Genomic DNA, 18,684 nt, shown 5'->3' on the forward strand with positions numbered 1-18,684 from the left:
TGAAAGTGGGGAAGGACATGAGACCTGCTGCTCTAGGGGACTCCTATCAAGCTGTTTCATCAAACCCTGAAGTCTCATCTTGGTCTGGTGGTATCAGTCCTGGAGGTTTTGGTCATGGGATAAACCCCTCTAGGTTACGGACTTATGTGATGTCTTTTGATGGTGAGACACTTCAAAGATATGTTACAATTAGATCAAAAGAAGCTGTTAGCATTATTGAGAAGCACACAGAGGCCCTATTTGAAAGACTTGAGATTGTTATAACTCCGCAGGGCGCTGTTGATTCTTCCAAGCATGAGTTTATTAAAATTAGCTTTGCTGGTTTGAAGAGACTTGTTTTGAAGACTGTGACTTTTGGTTCTTTTCTATGGGATGTTGAAAGCTTCGTGGACTCAAGGTACCATTTTGTTATAAATTAGCTATGTTAAATTAGATCCCTGCCCAATGCAAACTTTGTAGTGGGAACTCAACTGACTAGACTATGGTTTAATTGAGTGTAAATTTGGTGATTGTTACTTAGCAATTGGCATTGGTTATTTTGTATATAGTTCAGTTTTCTTAAAAAATAATAAAATTTCAAAAAAAAAGGTTTTTTTTTGAGGAAAAGTTGAAAGTATTAATTTTCCTCGAAATCAAAGTTTTCAAAAAAAAATATTTTTGGGGAAAAGTTGAAAGTATCAATTTTTCTTAAAAATAAATTTTTCGAAAAATATTTTTAGGGAAGAGTTGAAAGTAGCAATTTTCCTTAAAAATAAATTTTCAAAAAAAAAAGATTTTTGAGGAAAAGTTGAAAGTATCAATTTTCCTTGAAAATCAAAGTTTCAAAAAAAATATTTTTGAGGAAAAGTTGGAAGTATCAATTTTCCTTAAAAATAAATTTCCAAAAAAGTATTTTTGGAGAAAAGTTGAAAGTATCAATTTTTCCTACACAAGAACAATCATTCTTTCCTTCCTTTCTATTTTGATTTTGATTTTGATTTTTCTTTAACTAATCCGACGACGGATCCTCTGCAAGTAAGACAATAGTTTTTCTTGCATACTCTTGAGGTGAGGGAATTTTCTCAATTTTCTACTAAAAGTATTAGAGTCAATTGAGAATAATTTCTAATAATTAATTACTTGGTAAAATTTTAAGGCTCATTGGATAACACAAATTTAAGCTGGTACCATCTTTTGATGGGCGTTGTGAGGGTGCTATAACCTTCCTCACACGTAACCGAACTCCCGAACCCTGTTCTGGTTAGTAGACCTGAACTTATTCTTTTAGGGACCCTTAAACTTAGGTGTTCCCTGCAAGGACAGATTCCATAGGTGACCAATCGCACCTAGACAAAAAAAGATTGGTGGCGACTCCCTAAAGTCAATGTCTAGCGATAGATCTCCGGATCTAGACGTTATGACAATGACTATATTATGTCTCAATCTCGGAGCATGACAACATGAATTGAGGCATATATTATCGAAGGAAGGACTTTTTGGTGGTGTCTGAAGCTTAAAACACTAGTTGAGTTAGAAGTAACTGCTCAAGCTAAGGCAAATTGCAATTCAGTTTACACGACAGCGGGGTGGGATATACGTTTGAAAGTTTCCGCACTCTGTGGCTAAGGTCTGGAACGAGATCAGGTCTATACTCCTAAAAGTTAATTGGGATAGGTTGCTATGGTTTACTTAACCTCATTCCTAAGAATGCAGTGATTTCCTGGATGGCCATCCTTGATAGGTTACCTTCTAAAGATAGATTGTATTATTGGGGCATTGAAGTTTAATGTTGATTGTGTGCTATGCCACTCAAGGAAGGAATCACAAGATGTTAATTATGTTCTTTAAATTTGAGTTCTCCAAAGGCATATGATAGGAGGTTTTACGGCTCTGTCAGAAGTGCCAAGCTGGGAGGAGGAGCAGTTGTAAAACTAAAGGAAAAATCCTTAATTTCCATTGTATTAAGGATTTCTTGGAGTGTTTATCATTGTGAAAGGAGAGAAATAATAGGATATATGGACACTTGCAGGAATATCCCATGCAAGTTTTTACTCATATTAAGAAAATTATCATGTTGAGATTAATGGAATTGAAGCATGTCGAAATGGATATATAAACAGAAATGTTTGTATTACATGAGGCTTAAACAATTCAACTTTTTATTATGATTTTTTTTATGTATTAGCTTAATTGGCTAGATAGTTTTGATGTAGCAGCCCCTTTGGATAAAAAATAAATTTTAATTATCCCCAAAAAAAACAAAAAGAAATCAATAACTGTTGGCTTTAATTTTTAAAATGGTGGAAGCTATCAAATGACAAAGCCTAGCATTAAGAAGCACCAATGATTGTAAGCATTTAGAGTCAACAACGTGTAAAAGAAAATGACATTGGACATAAGAGAATTATTTGGTTTATCATTTGATCAGTCCATGTCAACTGCTCCTCTAACCATAGCTATTTCCACACCAGATCAGACAACTAATTTGGATTTACAATTATTTTGCCATCGGATTAAACTCTTTGGACAAACATAAGAAGGAATGCAAAGGATTTCTCATTAGAAATCGACCTAGTAGTATGAGAGAATGGTATAAGAAGCAACATGCAAGTTATTTGCTTGAATTAAGTATAAATCTTATTTCTATGTATCCAAATTCCAAGTCTATATAACCTGGGAGAACTGGTTCAATTTGATTTTTTCTTAATTGAAACCACTAACTTTTCGTTTAAAATGTAGACTAGAAATAGTCTTACTCCAATAAGCAATCTGACGAAGTCAACAAGTTCAGGTGCTTTAGCTTTCCTGGCTGCTTCTCTCTCATTAGCAAACTTCCAGAAATTGGCTACCTTGCTTCCTGGAACTCTCTCAGCAGGAAAGAAGAAGTCCAAGTGTCAACAGATTCTAATTATGAAATTTACTTTTTCTTTTCAATATTTATTATTATAATTAAACAAAAAATAAATAATTTTTTTTAAATTCATAAAAATAAATTTAAATTTATAAATTGAATATTATAAATATTTAAATATCTAAATACGTATTTGTTTTAGTATACATGTAACATAAAATTTAATACAATAACATTTACATTGTTTCAATACATTAATAAAAAAATTAAAATATATGAAATTGATGACCTCTTAGACTTGGCGCACTTTTATTTGGTGAAAGATTTTTTTCACGATGATCATTAACATGTTTAAGAATCTACTAAATAAAGTAAAAGAATTTTTTACATTTAATAATAAACTATTTTTATATTAAAAAATATAAATATTTACTAAATATAACACATGAGTTGGTGGATCACTTGATTGGTTCTTGGAAATTGTTAGTGCATAAAATTCATAAGATTTCAAATTGATCATGGAACTGCTTAAATCTTACACACTCTTGATCCATTTTAGCATGCTTTTCTTCATTTCTAGTATGCTTCTCTTCTCTTTCTACTTTTATTTACTCGATGCATTATTGCATAATTTGCAGCTCTTCTTTTAATATGAAGATATCTCGTAAAGATTGACTTGTTGAGAATGCAAATTGTTGAGAGCAACGTCCATAGTAGTTAGATAGTGTTGGATCCAATTCAAGACCTCAAACTCATTCATGTCTTTCTTTTTTAACAACTTTTGTGAAAATATGATTTTTTAGTTCTTGCATGTAGATAAAACAATCGATGCTACTTTAATCTCAACAGTCATTTTCTCTTTTGTTTTCTCTTGTAAATTAATTAAATTAAGTTAGCAAGTTTAAAAATCAATTTATAATATATTTGAAATAGTAAATATTTATTTTATATATAAAATGAATCCAAAAAATTATCACAATTTCTTGTATTTCAACATTCAAATAAGATCTATATTTTTTTATGTAGGTTAATTGAAAAAGTTTCACACATCCAATTTTTTCACCTAACTCAATCTTCTATGTAAAAACACATATTATTATTAAACACATATCAACTATAACTTATTTATACATATCAAGTATGGCAATTAAGTTCAAACATTCGGACAACTTTAATATCATGTAATGGAGCAATCTAAACTATTAAAACAGAACAATAACTGTAAATTTACATTTTCGCCTTTTGATGTCACAAAAAATCTTAAACAGACATAAACCGTAACTTATTCATGCATATCAAACATGGTAATCAAGTTCAAACATTTAGATAAGTTTAATATCATGTATTTAAGCTATCTAAATTATTAAAACAGAATAATAACTGTAAATTTGTATTTTTATCTTTTAACAACACAAAAAGTCCTAAATAGACATAAATGGTAACTTTTCACACATATTAATTATAGAAACTAAGTTCAATTATTCAGACAAGTTTAATAACATATATTTAGCTATCCAAACTATTAAAATAGAATAATAACTGTAAATTTTCATTTTGGCCTTTTAATGGCACAAAAACTCTTAAATAGACATATATAGCAACTTCACACATATAAATCGTGGAAATCATGTTCAATCATTCAGATAAGTTTAAGATCATGTATTTAAGCTATCTAAACTGTTAAAACAGAAATATAACTATAAAATTATATTTTTACCCTTTAACAACATAAAATGTCCTAAACAAACATAAACAGTAATTTTTCACACATATCAACTCTGGAAAAGAATATCAATCATTCAGACAAGTTTAATATCACATAATTTAGTTATCCAAACTCTTAAAACATAGTAATAACTACTAATTTATATTTTTACCTTTTAACGTCACAAAAAGTACTAAATAGACATAAACAGTAACTTTTCAAACATATCAATTGTGAAAATCAAGTTCAATCATTCAAATAAATTTAATATCATGTAGTAAAACTATCTAAACTAATAAAATAGAACAATAACTGCAAACTCACATTTTTGCCTTTTAACAGTAAAAAAAGTCTTAAACATATATATAATTTTTTTCACACATATCAACCGTGAAATTGAAGTTCAATTATTTGGTTGAGTTTAATATAATATATTGAAGCTATATAAATTGTTAAAACAGAAAAATAACTGTAAATTTATATTTTTGCCCTTTAATGACATAAAAAGTTCTAAACAAACATAAACTTTAAGTTTCTTATTTAATGCTTAACTTGCTTTGTCTTTTTACTTTCTTGAAAAGCTTTTTGATCCACTCATGTGATTATATTTTTGTTGCTTTTTGTTAGCAATCCAATCTTTTCTTTTTTCTTGTCATAAAAAACAAGTGCATTTAGTAGAAATATAAATATTACCAGCTGAAAATAAAAAATATCTTTATTATTAAAAATAATACTAAAAGTTATAAATTAACACCTCTATTTTTTTTAAGAACCAAAATCTAACCAATTATTCATATTGCTACCTAATCACACCATGAGGTAGCTTTTCGATTGTAGCGTCTACAGTACTATTTCAATTGAAATACTTCTTCTTGAAACTATACTTATAGTCTTTCCATTTCTTTTTTAATAACTTAAACACAAATGAAGTAGATATTTCAAATAAAAATCTTGACTATAACAATATAAAAAGAAAAGTTATAATCGATAAATCAACTTTAAAATAAATAATATTTTTATATGTAATTAATTTTACTAATACCACAATGAAATTTATTTTTATTTAATTAAGCTTTTAAACATTTATTTTCATATAATTAAACCCTTAAATATCTATTGTCACCAAATTATTAGACAAGAATGAGTCTCAATGGTTAATCAATTTTCATCTAATAATGATTCAATTAAATAAAAGTATATATTAAAAAATTTAATTAATTATAATAAAATGATAGAAGATATGTATAATTATTTAACTTTAGTTAAGGAGTTTTTTTATTTTTTATACTTATGCCTTAATTATACCTTATTACGCCCTCCCAACAACAAATTTTGTTCATTAAAACATTTCAAAAAAATATATTTTTTTCTTTTGCCACTGAATAGATGCTAAAAGTTATCTGCTATTTTGTTTCTTATTCTGATTGTCTATGCAGTAGATAATATGAGAGAAACAATGAATATTGGATTTTTTTTATTATATGGAAATGGATATTGCATTATGATTAATTGCACAAACCTTGTAGAAAAATGGAGAATGCAATATAGACCTGATTCCTGAAGCCAGCCCAGTGTGATCCTGACCCTCCCTTTGTTTTTCAGAGGTACACAAATTTTGGGACATGGCCCCCTTTGTGCCCCGATGGCAGTGGCCTGATAAAGAATTCAAATTTCAATGGAATTCTTACAATTAATCCCCCCGCCCCATGTCCCATATTTCATTTGGGAAACAAGAAAAAGCGAGAGCTAACAAACACCCTCGGTGCTAACCTTTGGCATTTGGCATTCTCATCTCTTCCATTTCCTTAACAGTCATATTCTTTTTGCAAAAGAAACTTTATAAAATTGTTTGATTTTTTTATGTCAAATGGCATTTGGATTAGGACAATCCCATTATTTGATTATATGATTACTCACAAATCATAGCTGCCAGTAAAATTGTCATTTACAAAACTTATGCCATATGTAACTAATCAAAAATCAAACAAAATAGACTCTTTGAGTTATGAAGATTTGAAAAGTTCTTCCATGCTTTCCGATGAAACCTTTCCCAAAATTTTTCTTAAAAAGTTTAAACTATGCAGCGTACTTATATGCATTTTCCTCTAAAGTTGCTAGAGACAAGTGCTCTAAGGATTTGTTTTTTGTTTTTATAGGTAGTTAAAATATTATTATTTAAAAATATAAATGAATTGAATATAAACAAAATTTATTATATTCATAACCTATTTATTTAATTAATAAACTTTCAAATATTGTTTGTTCGTTAAATCTAATATACGAGTATAATCAAATATAAACTGATTTTATTTATATTATTTTCATCGTAAATAAAATAAATATAAATAAATTTGTAAATTTAATTAATAAATCTTAAAATATTATTTATGATCGTTTATTAAATTTAACAAATAAATATATATAAATAAAATCAAATATATTTACAATTCGATTTAATTTTAAAACAACAATTAATAATTAATTTTATGATTCGAATACATTGAAGAATGAATTATTTAATATAATGATTTTAAAAATTTAACTTTATTATTTTCATTCGTGTACTTTCTACTTCCATAACTAATACCAAAAGGTTTTATTTGAAGATAAAAACAAAATAATAATATTTTTAAAGTTTAAATTTTAAAAATATTATTATCTAAATAATAAAAATTCACAAGTTTTTTTTTTTTTTATAAAAAAACAACATAATTATTTTTGGTACATGAAGAAACATATTTAGATGTTTAGTGCTTTAGTTAAATTTTCTTACCAAATTTGGTTATTTTTAACCAATAAAAAAAAAGGGATGAAAGTTCTTTATAAATTAAAAAGAAAACAAATTCTATTAATTCATTAAAAGAAAACTAGTGTCTAGGTTAATTCCAAACATAAGCAAGACTGTCCTATCTCAGTCGGCGGCCAGCAATCAAAATATGAGCAGTCAGCGAGGGCCACCGAAGCACCAAAACCGCTATGCCTGGAAGCCAAACGCCGGCCGTAAAATCAATGAGACGGTAAACAAATTCTTCTTCTGTTTTTTTTTATATGTGTATAGAAAAGAAATCTATTTTTTATTTTCAATTTTTTTAATAGGAAGTTGGAGGAAAGCTAAAGCCTTACTCTGAAATAACTGGAGTTTGTCCTCGATGTAAAGAACAAATCGATTGGAAACGTCGTTACGGCAAATATAAACCCTTAACGGAACCTGCAAAATGGTAATCTTTTCTAGGAAAAGGATGGTTATCTTTTTAATTTGATGTGAATTTTTTAAATTTTTTGTCCCTTTTTTTGGCAGTCAGCTTTGCTCGAAACGTAATGTGCGTCAAGCTTATCATAATCTTTGTTCCGGTTAGTTTCTTCTGTTATTAGTTCTCTGTTTGTTTTATATAGAAAGTGTTTTCTCGGGGAAAAAAAAACAGAACAGAAAACTTTCCCTTGGAACATTGGCTAGTTACACTGAGCTAATTGTATGTCAGAGGTTGTTCTTTTTAGTAGGGAATGTTTTAATTTTTTTTTTTTTTGGGGGGGTGGGGAGAGGGAGGGCAGTAACGGTGATTTCTTTTTTTTTTTTTTTTGTTTAGTTAATAGATTGGGATGTATTTTTGTTATAGGATGTGCTAAGGAGCAAAAAGTATGCGCTAAGTGTCGATGTCATGTTGATCAGATAGTTGGAAGGTTTGTTTTGATTTCTCATTTCCAATATACATATTTGAGCAAAAGACCACGCATTAATTTTCTTTTACTGTGTTATTTGTATAGGGACTCTATGGAGGTTGAAGAAGAGCAAAAGATGCTTGAGGAGGTTGGTTTGCAGCGATATCTTTTGTTTTTGATGAGTTAATGCAAATATCAGGTGTTAGTTTTGTGCTGATGGTTTGTATAATTTTGATGAATGCTGTTTCAGGCAATAAAGAATGCTCGAGAGAGGGATAGGAGGACACTATTACGTGCTGTAAGTGTCTGAGAATGATTCTCTCTTGTGTTAAATTATGTAGTTTATTTGTATTTGCTATGAAAAACTGAGTTTGCGTAGGAAAGAATAAGCTGTTTGATGATAGCAATTCATGGGATGGTTCATGGTTATGTTAATAGTCAGGAGTTCTATCCAACTAATTATAATTTTGTTGATGTGTGATCAAATGTGTTTGGGATCCAAATTTCTAATATAGCGAAAGCATAGAAGGGATTTACCTTTTCATTATGAAATATAAATATTCTCCTTATCGTAAGCTATGGTTGTGAATGGTTTAACTAAGGGTTTCTTGATGGAGATCAAATTGTCTACCTTGGAGGCATGATTGTTGATCAGTTCTTCTGAGTATGGTTTTTAAACTATATCATTGAATCGAGCTCAGTGTGGTATACACTTCCAGATTCAACAATTTCTTCTTGATATAACACTAGAAGGAAAGATTAAATAAATGCTTAGAGATATGGCATTCAATAACTTGAATGTTGTTCCGTTTTTGTTTGATATAAAATTTGCTTAAATTTCTAATGATTGAGATTGGCTAATTCTTAAATTAGATGTAGCGTAACCTGCTACTGGCTGTTATCTACTTCATAGCAAAGATATACCTAAGCTAGAAAAACAATTCAGTCTCTGTTAGTTTAACAAGGCATAGGGTGCAAACTTCATTCATACACTTCTGAGGATGCTGTCTCCAGGTTCTGCTTGAGTAGAAAGGTAGTAGGTACGTATTTAATTTTGTGTAAGTTACTTAAAATTATTATGTGAATCGAGGTTGATTTTGTGTTCGTTCTATCATCAACATAATCATGAAGAAAAATACTGGGGCTTGGAAGACTCTTCGCATGTGGAATTCAGCATGCTTTTGAATGTGCTAAACATACTTCCAGTGACCTCCTATTGGCTAGTTTTAAATGCTAAAAGCTGCTCTTCTTGTTGGTGAATTACATATTTCACACCCATAATTTAAACTTCTGTTCTTTTCTTAGTTGTGTGAAGTGCTCTTAGCTTAGTAGGACATATGTATTTGAAGTTGTTCTTGGTAGATCTCCAACATGGTATTTGGTAGCTACTAAGACACATAACTTCTCTTTGGTAGAATAATTACCTCATTTAGATTCATTCTCCTAGGTTTTGTTATTTTCTACTTCTTTTTTCTGCAAAATGCTGCAATGTTGACCCTTTTTATTGTAACAGATGAACGGAGGTAAATCTAAAGGTTCATCAAATATCAAAGCCAACAAGGAAAATGGTAGGGTAGGTGAAATTTTTCCGTCTACATCACTTGAGGAATATGCCAAGCTAGGTAGAAAAGATGGTGACAATCATGATGATTGCTATGACTATGGGACTGATGACATTAATGACAACAGTGATGATAAAGAAAACGATAAAAATGAAGATGCTGAGGAGGATGGTGAAGACGATGAAGAAGACCAAGTTTGTAATTGAGATGCACATCAATAGCTATGTGTTTTAGATGGGTCTTAGATAATCAGAGATGCACATGCTTCTTTTCACTTCATTGGTCGTCTTTTGATGAAGTTTTGAGAGAGAAGGAATCTGGGAATTCATGATCTGCAATTAGAGTCTTTAACATTTTTCTTAAACTTTGTCCAAACATGTTCAGATTAGCCATCACTGTATACGAGCAGTCTACAGCACCATGTGTTATGCTTCACATCTTATATATATTCTTTCATAACAAAGTCTGGTTGTTTAAATTGACCAAGTAGTTTATTTTTATTTCTGGGGCATTGAAAGTGCTTCCAAATGTACTGATCAGTGCCAGCCAAACAGGTCATTGCTTCAACCGCAATTAAACACCTCTTAATCAGATCAAGCCATTAACGAAAACAATGTTTACCACTTTGAGATTATCAAAGATCCAAAGTTCCCAAGATGTCCACATTTACAGGGTGGAAGTAGTATTTTGCAAGTCAAACACCTTGGGAAGAGCAAAACAAAAAGTAAAGAACAGGAAAATCTAATTTCTCTCTAGTAACAGCCAAGATTAGTGATAGTAAAGTGTATATAGAAAAAATAGTGGCTATTTTTTACAGTTTTATGAAAATGGGGTTTAATAAAGGCAGAGAAATCTTTGATTAAATTAAAAGATAGGTTTTGTATAAGGATTTGATCAATTATTTTAAGTTCAATGTAAGTTACATCGAAGGGTTCATAGTTGATACGAAATTTTATTTTTAGAATTTGATCTCCTGTAGTATAAATATATAAAGAATAATAATATTCAAAAAAAAATTTGATTAACAGTTTTTCTGTAATCTGTTGAATTGAAAGATTAATTTGCTGAACTAGTTCCAACATCATGTATCCCCAGCTAATCTTCAGAAGAACCAGCTTCACTGTCGGTATCTCCAAAGGCCAATTTGTCTTACCTCATTCACTTCGGGAACAAATCTCTGGCTTGCAAAGCCAAGTTGGAATTCTTTTGGAGCAGCTTCATGGTGCAAGTTCAGAATCAAAAACACTAACTGAATTTTCTGATCAACTTCTACATATTGCCATGCCTTTAGACAAGTTTGTGGTAGCCTTGTCAGGTTTCTATGGCTGCAGTCCTATTGGTACGAATGAAATCACCACTGTGGATGCAGACTTCAGCGACCCTGACGAAAGTGAAATCGAAGAAGGATCCAGTCATCATTTTAATTCAGGTGAGCTTTATAACTAAACTGCAAAGAAACCAAATAGGCTGATTGGGAAGAAAAACTTCCTTGGGGTGGAAGCAATTAATCCATCTGTAGGACTCCTTTGTGCCAGTATGGCCTCAAATGTAGATCGCTTCATGAGTTATAAGATCTATAGGACGTGGTCTGATGATTGGGACGTTGCTCAGAAGCTTATGAGGATTGCCAAGAAGAAGATGCTTCTCAAAAACACCTCCATATTACAGCAAGCCACTGTCTATAAACTCATCCCTTTGGTCTCAACCTAGTGATAACAATATCTTATGGACTTTATTACAAGTGCAAAGGTTACTCCTGTCTTGTTTCTAATGAAACAATGGGCAAAAGAGGCTTCTTCAAATGTTCAAACTGTTTCGATCTTTCAAAAAGAGGGTGGGAAATCCAAATAAATGAATCTACTTCAGCCGAATTCACCGTAGATGAAGTTCTGAGATTGAAGTCAGGGGAGATCAGGATTGGACTTGTTTTAGCCCCGCAACCTGCACATTTGCTGCACTAATGAGGGAAAGAAATGTGACAATTGCATCAGCTACATTAAACTTAGGGGCTCCTTTTAATGAGGTGATTGCACTCAGATGTCTGTTACCCCTCAACCTATCAAATGGCTCGAGATTGCCATTCTTTGATAACACACTTGATATTATACATTCTACTTTATTCCTGGATGGATGGATTGGAATAGAACTTCTCCAGTTTGTGCTTTTTGATTGGGACCCTGTTCTTCGACCTAAAGGACTTCTTTGGGTAGATCGTTTCTTTAGTAAAAGGGATGACTTGCAGATCTATTTGGATGATTTTTCCAGGCTAGATTATAAAAAGCTGCTATGGACGATTGTCCCAAAGACTGATAAGCAGGAGGATGAGTTTTACTTTTCCGTTGTAATGGAAAAACCACTTAGAATCTGAATTCACCAGTTGCAAGTTGTGTAAATAGAAGAGTGGAGACTGGAGGCCTTGCTACACCCATAAACTGAGTTCAAAGATAGAATTTTAGCATTTTCTATTGATCTGCAAATTATTTTACTTTTGTTTATAAAACAATAAAAGAATAAAACCAGAAAAATCAGCTGTTCAGTTCATTCTATCATGACAGGGTATGAAAGAAACAAGATCAAGAGTGGAAGAATAAGTTGCGGCCTAAGATCTTGTAAATTTGGATTTCTAAAACGTAAGTAAGCTGCTGGAAGTAAGACATTCTATGCATTATTAGCTGCTTTCATGCAATGAAAAACGTCTACAATCGTGTGGTCTGTTATTAAAGTACCAACCTCTTAGTTCTACTATCAGGTTCAATTCTGACAGCCTCAAATATTAAAACAGAAAGAAATCCCATCATTAAACCCATAGTTTCATTCCAAGAATAAGCAGGCAGTATTATTCACGTATTTTTCCATACGGTTGCTTGCAAACCACTTGTCATCTTGAGCAACTATTGGATGACTGAAAATCATATATTTGAATCATTTGCCTATTACTAGCTTGCAAATGTCAAAACAACTTATTTCCATTATTTTAAAAAATAGAAAGCAGAACATACATTTAAATATCCAAAAACAAAAATCAATTAAAAATCTGCGTAAAGGTACAACTTATATTGCCCTTTGAGAGAGATACACTGAACTACTTGCTTCAGTTTCTAATTGTCGGTAGTTATTTTATCCTAAAATGAAAAATCAAGCATCAAAGAATCTTATTGTGTCTGTTAAAAAATCAATGACTAATCTCTTTAAAGACATCGTTAAGTTGGTTTCTATAAGAAGATAACCAAAATTTGCTACACAATCGCAGGCCATGATGTCGAGAATTAAAGAAAATAATCTTTGAGACTGTCTGGCAAAGCAGTCTTTACAAATGTAGCGACTCCCAGTCAGCCTAAATCTCTGCTCTTCATGTGACAAGAAGCAAAATTCTTCACAGTTGTTAGTCACTTTTAGTCATCTTTCACACATAAGCGCTCTGAAAGAGAAACAAAAAGTTTTCAGACTAAGTCCAGCTTATAACTGGAAGGAAAGCAGACGACACGAATTAAAGACAATGGCAGCCTTAGAAGTGCAAATTGAAGCACACATCCACAGAAGAGGAGCAGGGGACTACAAAATAAAAAAGCACACTTGGAGGGAACTATATAAGCATGACTAAATGAAGAGAAACAATATATACACAAATGAAACCAAAATGACTCATAGCAGCTATCAGCATTGATATCCAGAATGTAGATCTATAACTAAGTCATTTAGATGGCAGTAAATGAGCTTATGGTACAAAGAACCAATGATTATTCTAAATATAATAATACCAACAAAGCATAAACTCTAAAGAACACAGAATATAATTTGCATTTAACAGGTTCAGTTATCAAAGTCCAGAAGTTAAAGGTCATTATCCTTTACACATTACATCACTGTGTTTAACATTAAAAGAAGGTATAAAAAGTAAAAGAGAATAAAGGATCCATACTCAGGTATTCATATGCCAATATCATTGAGGTTCCCCATGCTGACATACTGAAGAATCTCGGACCCAACCCTCTATACAAACCTTTCCAACCATCATCCGCGATTAAGTTTTTCACAACTTGTCTTGTAGAGGGTCGCTTCTCATGCCCCATTACCTAGAATGCAGAAACAACGAATTAACAAAAATAAAATTAACAACACCAAAAAATTATACAGAATTTTGACCAAGCAACCACCATATAAATCTTGAACATGAAAAAAATGGGTATTTGCTCTAGTTCTTATTTGAGAAGACAAGGTCCTTCAACCTTCAAATAATCAGACAGAAAATTGTTGTGATAGGAAATACCACATAAATTATCAAAAGAAAGTGTAATTCTGATTTCGAGAATGGAATGATCTAACCTACAATGCAAAGCAAAAAGGACACATGTAGCAGTCAACAAGGAGAGGAAGGAAAATACATAGAAAACTTAATGTCAATAAGGTCCTAAGAATACCTGTAAGCGAGTCTTAATAGTATCCAATGGAGTTGTTATGCAGGAAGCAGTAGCACCAGCAATGACTCCTCCAGCAGCTTGCACTGACACTATTGTCCATGGGTTAGGAGCAGCTTCCTTAAGGTCTGTGCCATGGCCTAAGAACCTAAAAAATTGATAGTACACATAGTAACGCAGAGCTAAGTCAAGAAGAATGTATCAAATGCCAGAAATTCTGTCACACCCAAAATCATAATGGATAAAAAACCATCCCCTTTAGAAGCCCCCGTTTGATCTAAGAATAAGTGTCTTTAGCAACTTGTTTGATCTAAAGGCAATACTTTTGCACTAAGTCCTAAGGTTACCAGATTTAAAAGTGCATTCAACCCTTTTTCAATGAAGAAAATTAACCACCCCAAAACAAAGGAGAGAAGATAAAAACAAAAACAATCACATCAAACCTCCAAATAACACGTTGGCTTGAACCATAACTAGCCCACCATACAGCACTGGATGGAGAGTAAGTCATGACTGACAGACCAAATCCTCTGTATAACCCTCGGATTCCATCAGACTTCAAAACCTTACGAGCAACATCCAGACCCCCATTGTACTTTGCATGGCCGGAGTATCCTTGTACCATCAACTTTTGACTAATCTGCGCACAATTCATGAGAAAAAAATTTATGCAGCATCTCTTTTCCATTTTTAATTAGAGAAAAAAGAGAAAAAAGGACAGCATCTTTAATTGGAGGAGTGAAATTTACTCTGCATTAGAGCATTTCAAAGACTATCTTGAGACATCTACTATGAGAAACTTCTAGCAGGATCTCAATTAAAAAGGTTATGCATTTATACATTATACATGTAACCATGAAATTATTTTTTTTCTTTTTGGGGAAACAGAGAATAATTTCATTGAACTAAGAAAGAGAAGGCTGCAGCATGTATGAGGGCAAGCAATTTTGCTTATATAATAAAAGAAAACGCTAAATTAAGCTAGAAGAGAGTAAAATTGTCATGTAAGAATCTGAATTACTGACCACATCAATTGGAACAAAAACAGCTTGAGAAAATAGTGATGCTGCCATTCCAGCAATTCCATTTGCTATAGCTGCTTGTGTAGGTTCAGAAAATTTTAATGGTTCAACCGTTCTGAAAGCAGCCACTTTTGTAGTTTCCAGAGCAGTAAGAAATATAACCCTGGCTGGAATCGCACCAGTGATGACTGTTCCAAACCCTCGATAAAGACCAGGGATTCCATCTGTTTTCAATATGCCTCTGACAACAGAAAATGCACTTCTCTCAACAGTGTCCTTTGAAGCAACCTGAAGCCTAGTTTTTACAACAGAGACTGGGTACAATGCTACCGTTACTCCAGTAAAGATTCCAGCTCCTACAATGTAAAATTTGGTTTTGTCGAGTCTGCATCAACAGGAGAAACTAATAAGCATGAAAAGTTTACAAACAAAAAGAATTCACAGCAGAAAAGGGAAACTATTCTCAGACTCTTTGATGACCCTAAAATAACAATCAAGATATCAAGAAGCAACTCAAAAACACATCTAAGAAGGATTGCCCTTAAGACTTCAACTGCTTAATTTTTATCATATTCAAAATTCTTCATCATTAACCGAATGAGGTTCCATCAGCTAATAAAGTGATCAAATTTAGATGAAATACAGTGCAATTTACTGCAAGAAAAGGGCAAAGTTCATTAAGCAGACAACAAGAATAAAGCCTCAAGACATGTCCTCATGATCCATTCACAATTACAAAGGCAGCATTCATCCATTACAAAAACCTATGATTTGTACAAGCATCCCAAGACTTTATTTCTTTCTTCTCTTTTCACCTTTGTTCATCTAAAATCCTATCCACATCACTAATTTCTTAAACAACATTAATATCCGTAACGAATTTTTTAAAGTAAAAACAATCCAAAAACTATCTTATAGGAAATGATATAATCATTTGAACGGTTCAATAAAAAAATTAAATCTTGATTTAACCCATTAAGCATTTGCACGCCAAAATAAATAAACTAAAACTCAACATAATGCACAAAACCTAAGCTTAATAAAAAAAAAAGAGTGAAATCAACCAATCGAAACCCCAAACCTTGACTTAAAGATCAACAACAATTAAAATTTTTCTTTAGGAAGGAGTAATTCTTTTCATTAGAACAAGAATCTCAAATCTTAGTAATGAACTTAACGGTTAAATTTGGAGAAAATGAAAATAGCTCAAACAATTCATTACAGAAATAATAAATTAAACGATTAAAGATTAAAAACAGACTAAAATCCAATCAGATAAAAGAAATAAACTTTAAAATTACTTGAACAAAATTTAAAGATTGGTGATACGTACTTGTCCCAATTAATCTCCGTCTGACCAAACGTCTGCATTCGAGAACTCGAAGCTTCCATTCTAAATCAATCGAAAACAATTTGGAGAAAAAACTAAATCTTTCAAATTAATATTTTTAATAATCCATGTTTTTTCCTTCATGAAAACAGCAAAACAGAAAATGAATTTGTATTCGTGACTTTGGAGGTTGTTTGACCCGAAAATTAGGTGACTTTTGGCGGCTGATTCATACACAACGTGCTTTGGTTCCCTATTTGTAAATATGACTACAATAGAGGATTTTTTTTTTTTAATTTTAATTGGAAAACATTACAAATAAAAAAGAGGTGAGCCAAATGCAACCCGTTTCTCCTCTTTACACCTCAATTTGTTTTTTAAAATTTTTTTTAAGTTAATTATATATTTTATAAAATTATTTTTTATAAATTTTTGTATATTCATTTTTGGTAAGTTTTATAAATTTTCAAAAATAGATTTTCAAAAAATTTTGAAAAAATATATGATTTTTTGGAAATCTATTTCTAAAAAGATATACTACTTTTTGAAAATTTATTACCGGAAAGTGAGATTGTGAAAATTAAAAAGAGAGTTTTATTAGAATTTTTATTAATTAGTATAATAAAAAAGTATTATTAAAAAAATCATAAATTTTAAAATTAATAAAAACAAGTTAATTTTCTTATTTTGACTTTATAAAAATAAAATAAAATCTTATAAAATTCTAAGTAAACATTTGGTCTTTTGATGTTACGAAAGTTGAGAAAAAGACTATCAAGCAAGTCATTTTATAAGTTAATGTCTTAGCTTGATTAGTATTTTGATAATGATCAAATTCTTCAAGAAAAGCTTATCTCACCACCGGATTGGTATTGAGTCCTATCTTCACGACTTTATATTCAATTTCAATAAATTATCACCTAAGAATAATAATTCAATTTCAATTTCATCACCAATCATACCCCCTCATTGGCTTTCGGCCATCTATTATCTCTTTTTTTTTTATGAAAATACCTAATCAAATAATATAAAAATTAAAGATAAATTTATAAAAATAACAAATAAATAAAAATAAGGTAAAGAAAAATTTAATAATAAAATAATTAACAAATAAATGAATAATCAACATAAAATATGTACAAATGGATCAAATAATGATAAAGATAATAAAGCATAAAAATCTAACCATAAAATAAAAAAATAAAAAAAAATATAGAAAATTAGGCTTAGATTGAATTTGGCTTGATCAGATTGGGCCCAATTGATTTAGGCTCAATTGGTTTGAGTCCTAATCAAATAAAATGTCTACAATTACCCCTCTTTGTACATTTTCTGTGCAACAGAAATTGTGTGAAGACATAAATAATCTATTACGTCTAGGTCCAAATTATTCACTCTTTTTTTTGTTTTTTTTATTTATAACAAGTTTTTTAAAAATAGAGGCGCACAACTTTAAAAATAAGGCTCCTCATCAATAGATGCACACAACTTTAAACATAAAGGGCTCTTCATCAATAAAGGAACACAACTTTAAATATTTAGAAAATTTTCCTCAATCATGGCTAGTTCTTGAAATATCTTTTTTTTAAGAATTAGAATCTCACCTTAGAAGTTTCTTTTCAATGAGAATTAAAAGTTCTTTCACTAGAAAGTCTTCATACTTACCTTATCCACACTAGATCTTGTATTATTCATATTTCCTTAATTCTTGCATTAGACATTCCTACATGCAATGCATGTGATGCAAATGTCAATTAGTGTTCTTTTAATTGTGGTACATAGGTTTTCAAGACTCTTCTCTTTTGGATTTCGAACTCTTCAAGCTTCTAGCAATAAAGCAAAACCAACTCAGTTCTCAATCATCACTCTCATTCAATGTTCACTCATATCTTTCTTTTAAAGAAATCTTTCTTTTCCATTTCCAAATTTAGTGTCCTTATCAATCCTTGAACATTTCATCTTTGCCTTTATCACTTTCAACTTTTCCAAGATAGTATAGTAATCTTTCATGCTATTATTCATTTACCAATTACTATTTCAATTTCAAGAAGTAAAATGCAATCACACATTTCTTCAATTGCAAGGTATTTAAAGGAAAAGAATAGGAATGGACTGAGAATGAGACATAGGCTTTAGAATGAACAAGGAATGAAATGAAGTACC

General features: G+C 30.9%; 2 protein-coding genes and 1 pseudogene across 2 annotated transcripts; 2 read left to right on the plus strand and 1 right to left on the minus strand.

Moving 5' to 3' along the window:
• The first annotated feature begins 7,388 nt into the window (after positions 1–7,388).
• Positions 7,389–10,254, plus strand: LOC111306265 (small acidic-like protein). Its single transcript, XM_022904168.2, has 7 exons — positions 7,389–7,552; positions 7,632–7,753; positions 7,834–7,886; positions 8,150–8,213; positions 8,298–8,340; positions 8,443–8,490; positions 9,706–10,254. The coding sequence occupies exons 1-7, from the start codon at positions 7,472–7,474 to the stop codon at positions 9,958–9,960; spliced, it is 666 nt and encodes a 221-aa protein (XP_022759903.1). The 5' UTR covers positions 7,389–7,471; the 3' UTR covers positions 9,961–10,254.
• Positions 10,255–11,139: 885 nt separating this feature from the next.
• On the plus strand, positions 11,140–12,243 carry LOC149512928 (putative methyltransferase At1g29790; annotated as a pseudogene).
• Positions 12,244–12,702: 459 nt separating this feature from the next.
• On the minus strand, positions 12,703–16,754 carry LOC111305689 (uncharacterized). Its single transcript, XM_022903418.2, has 6 exons — positions 16,525–16,754; positions 15,195–15,576; positions 14,613–14,809; positions 14,173–14,317; positions 13,674–13,827; positions 12,703–13,172 (listed from the first exon to the last, which is right to left on the minus strand). The coding sequence occupies exons 1-6, from the start codon at positions 16,581–16,583 to the stop codon at positions 13,147–13,149; spliced, it is 963 nt and encodes a 320-aa protein (XP_022759153.1). The 5' UTR covers positions 16,584–16,754; the 3' UTR covers positions 12,703–13,146.
• Between the last annotated feature and the right edge of the window lie 1,930 nt (positions 16,755–18,684).

This window comes from Durio zibethinus, chromosome 21, assembly GCF_047325235.1.
Source record: "Durio zibethinus cultivar Kanyao isolate XHJ-2024 chromosome 21, ASM4732523v1, whole genome shotgun sequence".
NCBI classification, from domain to species: Eukaryota; Viridiplantae; Streptophyta; class Magnoliopsida; order Malvales; family Malvaceae; genus Durio; species Durio zibethinus.

What these genes read in the sequence shown, in the direction of transcription:
- LOC111306265 (XM_022904168.2), top strand. Translation starts at nt 7,472, where the DNA reads ATGAGCAGTCAGCGAGGGCCACCGAAGCACCAAAACCGCTATGCCTGG. An exon ending in GCCGTAAAATCAATGAGACG is followed by an intron (nt 7,553 to 7,631) that starts GTAAACAAATTC and finishes TTTTTTTAATAG; the next exon opens with GAAGTTGGAGGAAAGCTAAA. An exon ending in TTATCATAATCTTTGTTCCG is followed by an intron (nt 7,887 to 8,149) that starts GTTAGTTTCTTC and finishes TTTTTGTTATAG; the next exon opens with GATGTGCTAAGGAGCAAAAA.
- LOC111305689 (XM_022903418.2), bottom strand. Translation starts at nt 16,583, where the DNA reads ATGGAAGCTTCGAGTTCTCGAATGCAGACGTTTGGTCAGACGGAGATT. An exon ending in AGCCAACGTGTTATTTGGAG is followed by an intron (nt 14,318 to 14,612) that starts GTTTGATGTGAT and finishes TCAATTTTTTAG; the next exon opens with GTTCTTAGGCCATGGCACAG. An exon ending in ATTGGCATATGAATACCTGA is followed by an intron (nt 13,173 to 13,673) that starts GTATGGATCCTT and finishes TTTCTCTTTCAG; the next exon opens with AGCGCTTATGTGTGAAAGAT.